Source organism: Gopherus flavomarginatus, chromosome 5 (assembly GCF_025201925.1).
Source record: "Gopherus flavomarginatus isolate rGopFla2 chromosome 5, rGopFla2.mat.asm, whole genome shotgun sequence".
Classification (NCBI taxonomy): Eukaryota; Metazoa; Chordata; order Testudines; family Testudinidae; genus Gopherus; species Gopherus flavomarginatus.
This window is the reverse complement of record NC_066621.1, coordinates 80,510-95,590: the sequence shown is the minus strand read 5'-3', so window position 1 is coordinate 95,590 and position 15,081 is coordinate 80,510. Positions and strand designations below refer to the sequence as shown.

The 15,081-nt window shown below is 61.3% G+C and overlaps 1 protein-coding gene across 4 annotated transcripts; it reads right to left on the bottom strand.

Annotated features, from left to right (window-relative positions):
* Positions 1-18: 18 nt before the first annotated feature.
* Positions 19-14,856, bottom strand: ATXN2L (ataxin 2 like). 4 transcript variants are annotated; one of them, XM_050955897.1, is made up of 23 exons: positions 14,321-14,856; positions 11,583-11,619; positions 9,979-10,035; positions 8,879-8,950; positions 7,761-7,911; positions 7,541-7,665; positions 7,291-7,382; positions 5,711-5,911; positions 5,456-5,631; positions 5,170-5,274; positions 4,732-4,929; positions 4,501-4,590; positions 4,141-4,208; positions 3,776-4,056; positions 3,430-3,499; positions 3,166-3,312; positions 2,658-2,730; positions 2,179-2,366; positions 1,803-1,932; positions 1,606-1,727; positions 1,294-1,503; positions 1,020-1,210; positions 19-451 (listed from the first exon to the last, which is right to left on the bottom strand). In XM_050955897.1, exons 1-23 carry the CDS (start codon positions 14,839-14,841, stop codon positions 148-150), a joined length of 3,609 nt encoding a protein of 1,202 aa, XP_050811854.1. In that variant the 5' UTR covers positions 14,842-14,856; the 3' UTR covers positions 19-147. The 4 variants fall into 4 exon arrangements, with proteins under 4 accessions (XP_050811854.1, XP_050811855.1, XP_050811856.1 ...); XM_050955898.1 differs by having other exon boundaries at positions 4,141-4,205; XM_050955899.1 differs by having other exon boundaries at positions 5,456-5,627; positions 5,746-5,911.
* Positions 14,857-15,081: the final 225 nt, after the last annotated feature.

The following is a 15,081-nucleotide window of genomic DNA, read 5'->3' as shown; positions in this document are numbered from 1 at the left end:
TCACCCCAACACCCACCATGGAGTTAGTTTAAAATTTTATTTTATTTTTTTTCCACTTTTTAAATATTTTTATGTAATAAAAAGTCGGTGTTCATCAGTCTGGTCTGCTCCTGTGTTCATGTTACTAGGGGAGGGGAGCCCAACACTCTATTTAACAGCCCGATTGGAGTTATAAATAATAGAAAATAAAACCTTGGCAGCTCCAGGAGCCAGGGGCAGGTGGCTCTTGCTGCTGCGCGCTTCGCAAGCCAACAAAAAAGGTGCTTGGTAAAGCCCCGCCCCCTGCTGTGGCACTGTTAGGGGCAGGCTGCCAGGCCAGGGCACACGCAAGGGGGCAGAAGGAGCAAACCGGATCCCGGGCAGGGGCCGGCGCTGGGAGTTCAGTTCACAGTCAGGAATCGAGGCTTCAATTTCCAGGGGGGTGGAATGGGAGCTGCTGGGATGGGTGAGACTGAACTAGAAAGAGAGCAGAGATTGTTAGTGAGCAAGGCAGGACAGGACGCCAAGCACTAGACCCCCACAGCAGGGAGACAGGGCTGCAAGCCTGTCCACCCACCCTGGGCTTGGAGCCAGGTGGCCTATCCACCCCACCCCACCCCACCCCACCCCACCGAGGCCTCCCACTCCTCCCTGAGCCCCCCTCATGGGCCCTGCCCCAGGACTAGGGAGATGGGGAAAAACAAGCCCACAGCACCTGCTGCAGGAGGAAAGAGAACATGCCCTGCCCTCTCCCCTCACACTGCTACATCTGTGCCCCTCACCATGCCCATCTCCTGGGGCAATGAGCACCACAGCCCTGTCATACTGACTGAAGCCTAGACATCCCCATCACTGCAGGCCTTCATGTTAGGGGCTGGACCCTCCATCATCAGAGCTGCCACAGGTGCCCCCCAGCTCAAGAAGGAAGGGCAGCCCCTCAACAGCTTGCCAGCATGGGGAGTTACTCTGGTACCAGCCTGGCCCATCACACCCACCCACCAGTCCTGAGCCTCAGACATCCCCCCACCTCCAGCACTGACCTTGATGGTGTCCTATATAGGTGTATGGAGATGGTGTGGAGGCTGAGAGAGTGGGCACCCCGCTCTGTGGCACGCCACCTTGGGGGGGGCCCCCCATGGGTCTGCGTGGGGTGAAGCAGCATGACCTGGGGGGGATGAGGTGCCCCAGGGTGGGGGGGCGGTGCTGCTGTTATTCCAGTCTGGACATGGGCCTGTGGGAGGCGAGAGCAGGGGGATGAGCGTTGGTGGGTGGGGCCCACGCAGTGCCCGCAGCCCTGCTGCCCTTACCACCTACCTGGGTGACGTGGGCCATGTTGGTGTAGCTGTGCTGCAGCTGCTGGTGGGCGTGGATGGCGTAGACAGCCTGCTGTGGGAAGCTGCTCTGGGGGGACTGGGCACTGGGCCCTGGCGTGATGGAGGGCGGCGTGGCCGTCAGCGTGGCTGTGTGGTACAGGTTCTGCTGCTGCTGGGCACTGGCCAGGTGGGGCGGCTGCCCAGCCTGGTGCTGCGCCAAGACACAGGAATGTAGTGAGCAGGGTCAGGGAGTTAAACACCTCCCCACCCACTACCCTCCCCCTCAGCCCTGGGGGAGGCCCCCCCCCCTCACCTGTACGGGGCTGGGGGCAGCATGCTGGGCCTGCTGTTGGTTCCCTGTCGGGGTGGTGGCTGGCTGAGGCTGGTGGGGGTGCAGCTGTGTCGCATGGTGGGGATAGGACTGATGAACTGTAGCTGGAGAGAGACACTCAGTCAGAGCCAGAGCAGAACTGGCCCCAGGCCCCGGGACTCCCCAGCCTAGAGACTCACCATAGAGCGTCTGGGGCGTGGGCTGCTCCGAGGGGGGGTACTGGGGCGTGGAGGACGACACAATGGCCTGGGGGTGGCTGCCAGATGTCATCATGCGGGGATTGCTCTGGAGCATCGGGGCAAATACAGGCTGCAAGGGAAGAACCAGGCCTCACGGCTGTTAGAGAGACCATCCCTGTGTGCTCAACCCTCACTGCCCCTGGCATACCCCTCTGCCCCCAAAGGCTGCAGGGGCCAGGTCCCACGGGTGTTAGACTGACCAGCCCCACACACTCACCCCTCTGCCCCCAGATGGCCCCACCGAGGCTGCAAGGAGACAGAAGGGCCCTTCTCGCCTCACCCCCATGCTCCTCCTTCCCTTCCCCATGGCCTTTACCTGAGAAGGGTAGTGCGCCATAGGCTGCATCATGGTGGGCTGCCCCGTGAACTGCTGGGGGTTATAGGAAATGTAGGAGGAGTAGGGTGTAGCTGCTACCAGGGGGGGCCCTGCCGCCGCTGCTGCCTGCATAATGGGGGGTGCGGATGTTGGCTGATGCTGGTCTGAGCGCTGGGGCGGTAGGGAACCTGTGGGAAAAGGAGCCAGCTGCTCAAAACGGACCCCAGAAACCCCTAGGCCATATGGCTGCCTCAACCCCATGGTGAGGGACCCTCCCCTCCAGCCCCACACAATGGTCCCTGCTGCTACCTCTCCCCAAACATCCCATCACTCCAGCAGATCAGCTTCTGCTGCCCTGCCCACCCATTCCAATCTTGCCCCTTTGGCCCAGCCACCAGGGTGGAGAGCTCTGTCCATGCTTTAGCCAGCCCCCCTCCCATCAGTGCAGCTGGTGCCGCACTGGGAAACGCCAGGCTCACCTTTGGCCCCTCGGTACTTGCCCTGCTGGCCAGGCACAGAGCTGGAGACAGGGTAGGGGTACATCTGGGGCGCCTGCAACAAGAAATGGGCAGCAGGGTGGTTACCTGAGAACAAAGAGAACTCCCCTGCCCCCTCAGACCCCAGCTCCCCCCAGAGGACGGGTACCCCCAGCCTCAAACACATTTACCCACCCCCTGCAGTTTCCCCATCCCCCCCCCCCCACCTCTTCCCAATGTGCCCCAACCCCTCTGGACAGGCCCTGCTCTCCCAATCCCTGCAGCTTCCCCATCTCCCACATCCTTCCCTCAACAGGCCCTGCTCCCTCATCCCTGCAGCCCCCCTCTCCCCCGCCCCGACCCTGGTCCCTCATCACCTCCCTGCCATCCCTGCAGCTCCTCTCTTCTCCACTTTCCCAGTGTGCCCCCACCACTCTGGGCAGGCCCTGCTTCCGCCCCCCCTGCAGCTTCCTCATCTCCTGCTGCCAGTAGCACAATGGGGTGGGCTCACCTGGACGGCAGGGCTCATGTGGATCTGAGGTATGTAGGAAATGTACTGGGGGCTGTACATGCCCGTCTGGCCAGCCGTGATCACTGGGATGGAGGGAGTGGAATGGGCACGAGGGCCCGGTGACGTGGGGGTGCTCGTCGACTTGTTCTGGAAGCAGAGAGAGCAGGTGAGCAAGGGGCCCAGCCAGATCCTCACCAGTGATGGGGAGGACCAGCAGCTGCTGGAGCCAATGGGGCTCCCAGCCCCCCAGCCCAGCTGACTCACCACGGAAAGCAGCGTTTTCGAGGGGTTGAACTCCTTGGCATTGGGATTCAGAGTCGATTTCTTCACTTGCCTGAAACCAACGCAGGACAAATCAAGGTTAAAAACCCTGGAGAGCCCAGTGACCCCCTCCATTCCACTCCCCCTCACCCTGTGCAGCCTGCCATGCCCTGTCCCACCCATTCCCCCCAAGTGCATCCTGCCATGCCCTGCCCCCCCTCCATGCAGCCTGCCATGCCCTGCCCCACGCAGTGCACTCTGCCATGCCCTCTCCCCTACTCCCCCCTGCCATGCCCTCTCCCACCTGCTCCCCTGCAAGAGAACCCCAGGCCCTCTGCTGCAGACTCACTCAGACACAGGCCCCTCCTCTTTGTCCTCGGGCTCGCCCTTGCCTGGGGGGTTGGTCGCCTGCTGCTCGGCCACCTCACACAGCCCCTTCTCCTCTTTGCCACTCTCCGGCAGCAGCTCCAGGCTGGTCCCGTTGGGCTTTGGCACCATGCTCACAGGGGGAGCCTCCTCGGGCCCCTCGCAGATGCCTGGCTCAAGGGACTTCTCCTTGCCCTCCAGAGGCTCCTTGGGCCTGGCACTGAAGGACTCCAGGCTGGTCTCTGGGGAACTGCTCGGCTGGAGCTGTAGGGGAGCCAGAAACTCATGGTGGGCCCAGCCCAGATATGCCCACTCCCCCCGGCCCTCCTTGCAGTCACCAGGCCTTACCTTGAACTGGGCCCCAAACTTGCGCAGCTCCTCCAGCTGGGTCCGCTTCTGCTCATTCTGCAGCCCTGCTGTGGAGAACAGTACAGAGTGAGCTGAGGGCCTGCTGCAGCCTCAGAGCGCCCCCACCCCCCGCCATAGGGAACCCCCACTCCCAACCCCCCAGCATCACTGAAGCTCCGCCAACGGTTTATGCTTCCATGGGGGGGACAGGTCACAAGAGACCCCTGACAGGAGGATGCGGCCCCTTCGCTTGGGAAGTGACGCTTGGAGCAGTCTCCCTTGGGGCACACACCAGGTTCTGTGGCTTCACAGGGTGGCTGGAGGCCCAGCCTGTCAGTGCTGACTCCTAGACGCACACACCTTTGTTAGCTGCCTTGCTGAGTTCACAGGACCCCGTTGCTTCCAAGGTTCTGCCAGGATCTTTAGCCACAGATGTGGGAGCCTCTTTCCCTGGGAGGGGAAAATGGAAATCCCGTAACACAGTACACTGCCCTGCCCTGACCCCTGCTCCAAGGCACAGCTCCCCAGGCCCATCTCCTCACAGCTGCCACAAGAGTCCCCAGAAGCCCCACGCTACTCCCTGGGCCTTACCCTCAACAGCAGTGACCGGCACGGGGGCGGCTACTTTGGGAGAAGGAGGGTTTGGGGAAACACTTGACTCCAGGCCAGTTCTGGCCTCCAATGGGGATGCGGGTGCTGCTGACACGGCAGAGCCCACCGGAGAATCCTGGGAAGAGGCTGGAGTGGCTGAGGCAGACTTGGGAGAGCGAGGAGGGTACATGCGGCCCACTGCAAGGAGAAATGTTAGAGACACGGTGAGAACATAGGTCCTGATCCCTTCCATACACAGCAAAAGACACAGAGACAACCACACAGACTGGGTCTCTCAGACTCTATAAACCACCACCCTTGTCTCCAGCAGGGCCCTGCAGGTTAACCCTCAGCTGCTCCTCCTGCCCACCGGGCTAACAGTGACTGGGGCAGACCCCTCTCTAGCCATCAGAGCAGAAAGATACCCACCCTGCCTACCTGCAGGGGGAGCTACTGAGACCTCCACAGGGCGGCTTGATGGGGAAGACATGGTCTTGGCACCCCGGATGGGACGCTGGGACTTCGGAGACATTCGGGAGGGTCCTGAAAAAGCAAGCAAGCAAGCATAGGAGGGGGTTACAGGCTGGTGCAGCAGCTTGGACAGAGTCCCTGGCCTTCCAAGAGAGCAGTGTGCGAACTCTGGGCTGGAGGGCACTGGAGACCAGCCTCAGGCATTGCTAGAGCCCATGCCAGGAAGCCTCTCATGTAGATCCCTGGATCTCACCTCCATTGATCCCTCGCTGCTCCGGGGCGGGACTAGAGTTGCTGTCTGGATGGTGCGCACTGCCCCGGGGAGGCATGGACCCCACTCCTGGCCTCCCACCCCGGGAGCTGCTGCACCGGATGCCTCCTCGCGAGCCCTCTCTGACGCGCTGTGGTAGCGGGACATACTTGCCCTCCCTGCAGACACAGACAGGAGAGGAGTTACATCAGCTTCCATGCCCTCCCCACCCCACACATGTGCATGCACCTCTCTCACCTGGAGGCCAAGCTGGGGCTATCCCTGCCAGACACCTGCCTCTGCACAGAGCTGTGCTTCTCCTCCTCCGTCCGGCCGTCGTCATTCTCCATGGCAATGCGCAGGCGGTACTGGGGGCTCGACTCAATCTCCCGGGCCAACTGGGCTGCCCGGGCTTCCCGCTGCCGGAACTCCTCCGAGTTATCTTTCTCTAGAGGAACGCTACGACAGGGACAGAGAGACAGGCCTCAGCGCCAGCTGACCCTGCCAAGAGCAGTGCAGAATGACACTGGCTCAGAGCTGTCTGAAGCCCCCCATTTTGGGTGGCAATTGCTGCTCTGGTCTCCACTGGAGGGAGCCTGTTTCTGGATTCGTTTGCCCATCTGAGCACAAGGAGGATGGAAAAATCACCCTGCACGCTGTCAAAGTGGAAAAAGCAACCTAACGGCTTGGAGCGAGTAGCAGCGGTGCAGCCGGTCAGGGGAGCAAGCTGATACTTTGGAGCAGAAGCCAGCCCTAGGGGAAATTCAGATCTGAAGATTGACAGGTTTTAAACAATGAAAAGCAAGCATGAGCAAGGAGCTGCTTTCACCCAGAACCACACTGAGCAATTCCAGAACCAAGAGCTACACAGCACTTGTCTGTGTGGGATGCTGGAGAGCCGCACTCCCACCACACGCAGGTGCACAGGGAGCGAGGCTGGGCTCTGCAGGGACATGCACACAAACTCTGGGTCACTTTCATGGTTCAGATGCATCCAGACACATTTTCTTACCAAACAGTTTTTACTGATGTTTTCTTAGGAAATTCTATACCAAAATAATTTACATGAAAGGGGCATTAACTCCAGATGAAGGCAGTTAAAGAACAGGAGTTGGAGGTAGTTCCAACGTCTATATTTGCACCCAGCCTGCCCTACGCACCTATCCAAGGTCCTCCGACCTGAGCCACCCCCTCCCACCACACACATGCACCTGCCCCTGAGGCTCTATCCATTTTTGTGGGTTTAAAACCACCTGTTCTTTTTCTAACCTCTCCCCCCACCCCTTCTGCTATGTGAAAGGTCCACAAGGACAAAGGAAACAGTATCTGACTCCCCAAGGCAGTGGTTCTCAACCCCTGGCTTGCAAGCCACATGCAGCCCAATGAGTATACAGCTGCAGCCCATCTCACATCCTCAGGGCCATACAGGTAGTGTGGATGCTGCCCACAACACACACACAGCTGCAGATACAGCCCACAATGGTAAATAAGTTGAGAACCATTGGCTCAGGAAAACAGAAAGATAACTACACAAATCCCCAAAGGAAACAAGCGGGAAAAGGATCATTTTTTGCATGGAACAAGAGTGAACAAAATCCTGCTGATGGAGGTGTGACTTTACATGAAAGCCAGCCTGGGCAGCTTGAGCTTGGCTATTCCCTCACTGCTGAGGGTGACATCCTTGTCCTTTCAATGGAGCCATGTGTGGTACTGAAGTTCCTCTCGAAAGGGGCAGCCCTTTCGCCTCTGTAGCCTGATATGAAGGCACTGACCCAAGAATCACACTCTTCTCCACGAGTGACAGCTCCCTCCCACACAGAGCCCAGGCCCACACTCACGTGTAGGAGGACAAACTGCTGTCGTACGTTGTCTTCACGCCATAGTTCTCTTCATTAAACTTGAACATCTCATTGGGATCCCAGCCATTAGACTGCAACAAGGACAAGTGTTAGATACAGGCTCTGCAGAGCCCCCAGCGCTGAGCACCGAGCAGCAGAAGGGATCTGGGTACTCAAGAGCCCTCTCCCCAAGCTAACCCCTGCCCACCTCACCCCAGGCCCTGAATGCAAGGAGAAGCAAGGTTCTTACCATGTCAGATTCCAGGTCATAGTCATCACTGTTGCTGTCCCCTCCTTCCCAGCGCTGCAGCACCTTCTCTTTGTGCTCCCCATTAACCTTGGAGTTCATGGCGATGGCAGAGTCCGTGAACTTGTCTAGGAGCAGACAATGGGCCATAAGGTCTGCCACCCTCTCTGGACGACCCTCCACCCCAAGCGGGGACAGACCCCATCCAGAGGGCCAGCATTACCTTTGGTGGCGTAATTGAAATCAACATTACGGAAATGCACCAGCATGACATCAGTGGGCTTGAAGACCATGGTGTCCACAATGTCCTCCCGCTTAGGTCCCACCAGCTGATCTGGGGTCTTCCTGTGCACCGCATCCACAGCAAGCTCGAACTGCAAACAGCCACCGTTACTGCACGCTGCACTCTGCCCTAAGAACCGGTCTCCCGCTGCCATGGTGGACCCCACATGTTCACCATAGAGCTCAGACGCTCTGCGCCGTGCCTCAAGAACCGGCCTCCCACTGCCATGGGGGACCTCACATGTTCACCACAGAGCTCAAGACGCTCTGCGCCCTGTCCCAGAAGCCGGCCTCCTGCTGCCACGGAAAACCTCATGGTTGCTCCTAGGGGAATTCTGGTCCACTGCAGAATGCAGAATTTCCTGCTTTCCCCGCAGATTTTTAGGCCACTGGACTCTGCAGAGCCCAGATTGCAATGATCAGAGCGCCCAGCTTGGCTGAGTTGGAGGCTGCACACTTTTTGATCCTCATTCTTGCAGGGACTGGAGAGTGCCTGGGACGACCCAGCCAGCTCTGGCAAAGGGTGAGAAAGGACACAGCCGCACCACACCATGTGCCCCAGTGGGACAGTAAAGAAGTTGGGGGGAGTAAAGGCTCTAGAGGGACTGCTGTCTGGGCTGGGGGTTGCCCCATGGCTCAGCTCTGAGGGGAAAGGAGTGTGGGTGTCTGGGTTCTGGGGGCCCAACAGCTCCCTCCAGCCCCCCAATCGGGAACTGGGTTGTTGTAGGGGTTTATTTAACTCTTTAATGCTGGGGGGAATCTTTTTTGCTGTTGTCTGTATTGTTGACAGGTAAGGTATTTTGATTATATTGTGTTATTTTGACAAATAAAATATTGTGCACAGAATTTTTTATTTTTTTTGGTGCAGAATTCCTCCATGAGTAAGATGCTCTGTGCCATGTCCCAAGAGCCAGGCCTGCCACTGCCCAGGGGGGACCCCAGATGTTCACCACAGAACTCAGACACTGTGTGCCCTGTCCCAAGAGCTAGCCTCCTGCTTCCCAGAGGACTGGCCAGCCATGGGGACCCCAGCATTTCACTATCCCTCCAGACACTTACCTTAGAGCTGAGGGTTTTAAAAATCCCCTCAAAGGTGCTGCCATTTTTCACCTTCACATCACACGTGGAGCCCTGGGGACAGAGCCAGAGATTAGCGCTGGCGGGGGAAGCACATACCACAGGGTCCAAGGTCCCCTCCAGTAGAGCAAAATCTCTCTCTCCTTCACACCATCCCCACCCCTACTGCAGCTCCCAGGGTCTCCTGGCCCACCCCCCAGAACTGGGAGCAGAGAGGAGATGCCCGAAGGGAATCACTCTGGGAAGCAGAACAGTCTCTCATTGGCTCCTGTTACACAGGGTCCTACAGACTCACAGCTGCCCCCGGATGCCCAGCACTCAGGAGGCTTGTACTATCCTAGCCCAGGCAGCACCACTCAGCTGGGAGCCCACCACTGTGACTCATTGTGAGGGCAAGAGCTGCCAGAGCCCAGGGGCAGCATGCAGACAGGATGGGGTGAGAACTTTGGCTGTGTAACTCCCAGACCACCCCCAAGAACTTCTGTTTCTACAGCAGGACACACACAGCAGCCAGTGACCTCTCCCCAGCCTCGCTGAGGACAGTGGCACATAGATGGACTGAATTCAGGCCTCCTACACAGGCACTCATTTTTGGATGCTGTATGCTGCGCTTCGATGCTCTGGTGATGAGCGCAGGCACAGAGGGGACATTACCTCCCAATCTGCAGTGCCAGCCTGGCCTTCAGCTCCTTACCCCTCTGTTCCCTGCCACCAATACAGCTACTGCTCCTTTCCTCTCTTCCCACAGGCCCAGGTCCATCCCCCCAGCACAAAATACCCTCGATCGCTCCTCTCTCTCCAGATTCCCCCCCCCACAGACACACACCTTTCCCCCCTGCCCAGAATTCCATGGATATGTCCTGCTGGGTGACACATACACCCCTCCACCTCCCTTCCTGGTTTCCAACTCAAAGTCCAATGCTGGGAACAAGGAGTTTCTGAGAGAGGGGACAGTATGACTATCCCATCGCCCCCCAAAGCCAGAAACTCCTCCTCGCCCAAGATCCTTGCAACAGCCTGCTCCTGAATGGACCATGCTAGGCAACCCCCTCAGCATTGCAGCAGGAACTGACAGCACTTACCACAACAGCCGTCAGGAAATGCAGCATTCGAGAATTGTTATAGACTCCTTCAAACACCTGTCATAAACATAGTGAAATGAACCCATTAACAAGGAGCAGTGAACATACCACCTTCATCCCCCAGGCTTCCCCTGTACGCACCTCCCTCAGCACCCGGTTTAGGAGCCAGGGCAGTTACCAAGACAAGCGGTGTGCTAACAGCAATCACCTCTGTGATGCTACACTTACAGGGCAAGCTTGGGGTACAACTCCAGGGCCAGCCACGTGCTGCTGTGTGAAGACGCAGGCTTGGGTCCTGAACAACCCACAAACTTTGGAGCCCTGAGCTCATGCCAACCCCACTGGCACCAGCAGGCCCAGAGTGAGCCTGCCCCCTCTTTTCCAGGAGGAGCCAAGCCAAGGATTCACAGATCTTAAGGCCAGAATGATCAAGTCTGGCCTCCTTGGTAACCCAAGCCAGAGAATCTCACCCAGCAACCCCAGCACATGGCCCAGTGAGAGGGAAGAGACAGCACTGCAGGGAAACCTCCTCCAAGGTGGATCTGAGAGAGAGACAGCTGGATGTCAGAGTCCCACTGGCGACTCTGTACTCCCACTAGCACTGCAACTTCCGTGCAGCTGGGCCTCATGCGCCGCCCCTCTGCCCCCCATCCTGCTACAGAGACTGAGAAAACAGCTCTGCTGAGCGTCAATTCTGGCTGCATTTGTTACTGCTGATACACAAGGCAGAGGATCCAACTTCAGGGAACCAGAGAACTCATCTTTGGGCTTGGGACAAGACTATGAACATGAAGCAGAACATCTCTTCTAAAGCTGCTTTTCAGGGCAGAACACGCAGCCCCTCCTCCCAGTGATGGGAAGCCAGTGGGAAGGTGTTCAGCTGCATACTTGGAGGAAAGGGGAGGGACTAACTTAAAAGCAGATACCCTGGGGATTGAGAAAGCAATTATGGGACCTTTCATCTCTAGAGTTCCAATCTGGTCCTAGGTTGGAGGAATAAATTGGCTCAGGAGATATGGGACTTTCCCCTCCAGAGGACACTAGCTCCAATCTGGACTGACGGGCTCAGGGGGTGAGGAATGGCACCCGTCTGGCTCCATCTTGCTCCAGGCCCCAAGGGAACTGTCTGGCTCACTGGGGACTCCTATCACACTGGTGTCTCTTGAGATCAAAGGGAAGCTAGTGCTACCAAAACACTATGCGATACACTCATTAAGATCTGGGCCAAAGGATGCACTTAAAGGTCAGAGTGCTGGGTGGCAGGTCACGTTCCTCTCTTCTCTAGTACGTTTTTGGGAAACATTTAAACTTGCGCTGGCACTATGATGCAGAAAGTAGGAAATGCCTGGCAAGTCCAGCAGAAGCCTATGAGAAGAGCAGTATGGAGACGCTATTGTCTGAGAAGTTAAGGGAGAACAATGCAAGCCATCCCCAGCCCATGCCATGTTCTCAAGAAAGAGGAAGGGCCTGCACAGCCACCCACGGCTGCTGCGGAGGAAAAGAGGCTCTTAATCAGGAAGTCAGTACAGCAGACAGCCTGGCTCTCCTGGGAGACCAGCATCAGTTCCCCTCTATCCCCTTTAGACAGAGTCGCAGGTACTTACTGGAGACTGGGGAGGTCCCTTGCCTGTGCTCTGTCCCCTGAAAACAAATCACAGGTAGAGCTAGTTACAGTGGCCCTGACACTCCCATACCCACCCCAGCTCCCGAGAGGGTCCTCACCAGGCCCCCACGGGCTGCGCCCCTTGTGGTAGGGCTCACAAGGCTGGGAGCCCGGATGCCTGGGCCCCCTGCCTGGTGGGGAGCGCATTCTAGTGGGGAGGGGCACTGAAAGCCCAGACGCCTGGGCTCTATGCTGGCTCGGAGGGAGAAGGGGCACTGGGAACCCAGACAGCCGGGTTCTAGACTGGATCGGAGGGGGGGGAGGGGCGCTGGGAACACAGACGTCTGGGTTCTAGCCTGGCTCAGAGGGAAGGGCGCTGGGAGCCCGGACGCCTGGGTTCTAGCCTGGCTCGGAGAGGGGAGGGGAGAGGCGCTGGGAACCCGGACGCCTGGGTTCTAGCCTGGCTCGGAGGCGGAAAGGGCGCTGGGAGCCCGGACGCCTGGGTTCTAGCCTGGCTCGGAGGCGGAAAGGGCGCTGGGAGCCCGGACGCCTGGGTTCTAGCCTGGCTCGGAGGCGGAAAGGGCGCTGGGAGCCCGGACGCCTGGGTTCTAGCCTGGCTCGGAGGCGGAAAGGGCGCTGGGAGCCCGGACGCCTGGGTTCTAGCCTGGCTCGGAGGCGGAAAGGGCGCTGGGAGCCCGGACGCCTGGGTTCTAGCCTGGCTCGGAGGCGGAAAGGGCGCTGGGAGCCCGGACGCCTGGGTTCTAGCCTGGCTCGGAGGCGGAAAGGGCGCTGGGAGCCCGGACGCCTGGGTTCTAGCCTGGCTCGGAGGCGGAAAGGGCGCTGGGAGCCCGGACGCCTGGGTTCTAGCCTGGCTCGGAGGCGGAAAGGGCGCTGGGAGCCCGGACGCCTGGGTTCTAGCCTGGCTCGGAGGCGGAAAGGGCGCTGGGAGCCCGGACGCCTGGGTTCTAGCCTGGCTCGGAAGGAGAAAGGGGAGGGGCGCTGGGAGCCCGGACGCCTGGGTTCTAGCCTGGCTCGGAAGGAGAAAGGGGAGGGGCGCTGGGAGCCCGGACGCCTGGGTTCTAGCCTGGCTCGGAAGGAGAAAGGGGAGGGGCGCTGGGAGCCCGGACGCCTGGGTTCTAGCCTGGCTCGGAAGGAGAAAGGGGAGGGGCGCTGGGAGCCCGGACGCCTGGGTTCTAGCCTGGCTCGGAAGGAGAAAGGGGAGGGGCGCTGGGAGCCCGGACGCCTGGGTTCTAGCCTGGCTCGGAAGGAGAAAGGGGAGGGGCGCTGGGAGCCCGGACGCCTGGGTTCTAGCCTGGCTCGGAAGGAGAAAGGGGAGGGGCGCTGGGAGCCCGGACGCCTGGGTTCTAGCCTGGCTCGGAGGGGGAAAGGGGAGGGGCGCTGGGAGCCCGGACGCCTGGGTTCTAGCCTGGCTCGGAGGGGGGAAAGGGAGGGGCGCTGGGAGCCCGGACGCCTGGGTTCTAGCCTGGCTCGGAGGGGGGGAAAGGGAGGGGCGCTGGGAGCCCGGACGCCTGGGTTCTAGCCTGGCTCGGAGGGGGGAAAGGGAGGGGCGCTGGGAGCCCGGACGCCTGGGTTCTAGCCTGGCTCGGAGGGGGGAAAGGGAGGGGCGCTGGGAGCCCGGACGCCTGGGTTCTAGCCTGGCTCGGAGGGGGGGAAAGGGAGGGGCGCTGGGAGCCCGGACGCCTGGGTTCTAGCCTGGCTCGGAGGGGGGAAAGGGAGGGGCGCTGGGAGCCCGGACGCCTGGGTTCTAGCCTGGCTCGGAGGGGGGAAGGGGAGGGGCGCTGGGAGCCCGGACGCCTAGGTTCTAGCCTGGCTCGGAGGGGGAAAGGGCGCTGGGAGCCCGGACGCCTGGGTTCTAGCCTGGCTCGGAGGGGGAAAGGGCGCTGGGAGCCCGGACGCCTGGGTTCTAGCCTGGCTCGGAGGGGGAAAGGGGAGGGGCGCTGGGAGCCCGGACGCCTGGGTTCTAGCCTGGCTCGGAGGGGGAAAGGGGAGGGGCGCTGGGAGCCCGGACGCCTGGGTTCTAGCCTGGCTCGGAGGGGGAAAGGGGAGGGGCGCTGGGAGCCCGGACGCCTGGGTTCTAGCCTGGCTCGGAGGGGGAAAGGGGAGGGGCGCTGGGAGCCCGGACGCCTGGGTTCTAGCCTGGCTCGGAGGGGGGAAGGGGAGGGGCGCTGGGAGCCCGGACGCCTGGGTTCTAGCCTGGCTCGGAGGGGGGGAAGGGGAGGGGCGCTGGGAGCCCGGACGCCTGGGTTCTAGCCTGGCTCGGAGGGGGGAAGGGGAGGGGCGCTGGGAGCCCGGACGCCTGGGTTCTAGCCTGGCTCGGAGGGGGGAAGGGGAGGGGCGCTGGGAGCCCGGACGCCTGGGTTCTAGCCTGGCTCGGAGGGGGGAAGGGGAGGGGCGCTGGGAGCCCGGACGCCTGGGTTCTAGCCTGGCTCGGAGGGGGGAAGGGGAGGGGCGCTGGGAGCCCGGACGCCTGGGTTCTAGCCTGGCTCGGAGGGGGAAAGGGGAGGGGCGCTGGGAGCCCGCACGCCTGGGTCCCAACCCTGTACTCCCAGAACTAGGGGGGGGTCTCCCCTTCTCTCGCGCCGGGCGGGGATTGGCTACAGAACCGGCCAATCAGCATCAAGCTCGCGCTGTTCCCCCCCACCTCCCCGTGGCGCGCGCGCAGTCACGGGACCCTCCCGGCGCCCCCCGGGCCGGGACCCCCCCCCGCCCGGCTGTTACCTGGTGCCGCCGCCGCCGCCTCCCCCGCTCGGGGCCGCCGTCGCGGCCCGCCCCGCCCCGCCGCTGGGGCTGAGGCTGCCGTTGGGGCTGGGGGCGGCCCCCGGCGGGGGGGCCTTGCGGGCGGGCGGGGGTCCGGCCTGGGGCACGGGGCCGCCCGGGGGGGGCTGCGGGGGCAGCGGCTGCGGCTGCTTCAACATGGCGGCGCCGGCGCGGCCCCAGTCAACCCCGGCGGGGCGCGCGCGCGAGAGAGGCGGGGCGGCGCGAGGCGGTCGGGCGGCCGTTGGCGAGCGGCGCGCGCGGGCCGCGGGGGAGGGGCGTTCGGAGCGGTCTCCTCGAGGGCTCCCTCCGCACAATGAGTCTGTGGACGGAGCGGAGAAGGGGCAGCGCGGCGGCGAAGCCAGCTCAGTGCGCCTGCGCCGACGGCACCGCCAGCCGGGCACATCCGCACCGCGGTGATGAGTCGCACCACGTGATCCAAAGGTGGGAAATTTTTGATCCTTCCGCCAGGGTAAGAAGCCCATTCGCGGCCTTTGCGCACGCGCCGCACCATAGGGCGGAAGGGATGGAATGGCGCTTCCTCGGTACGCATGCGCGATGTGTGAAAGGGTCTCTGGGCACGGTAGGAGTTCGAAACAACCTTTCGGCGGGCCTCGGCTACTGCGCATGCGCACAGAGGCACGTAGCCGGGGGAGGGAGCAAGCACCTCTTACTATGCGCATGCGCGTTCCTCCCACTATGCGCATGCGCTCTTTCCGCCCCAC

What these genes read in the sequence shown, in the direction of transcription:
- ATXN2L (XM_050955897.1), bottom strand. Translation starts at nt 14,841, where the DNA reads ATGGGCTTCTTACCCTGGCGGAAGGATCAAAAATTTCCCACCTTTGGA. An exon ending in CTCAGTAGCTCCCCCTGCAG is followed by an intron (nt 4,930 to 5,169) that starts GTAGGCAGGGTG and finishes TTCTCCTTGCAG; the next exon opens with TGGGCCGCATGTACCCTCCT. An exon ending in GCCGGTCACTGCTGTTGAGG is followed by an intron (nt 4,591 to 4,731) that starts GTAAGGCCCAGG and finishes TTCCCCTCCCAG; the next exon opens with GGAAAGAGGCTCCCACATCT.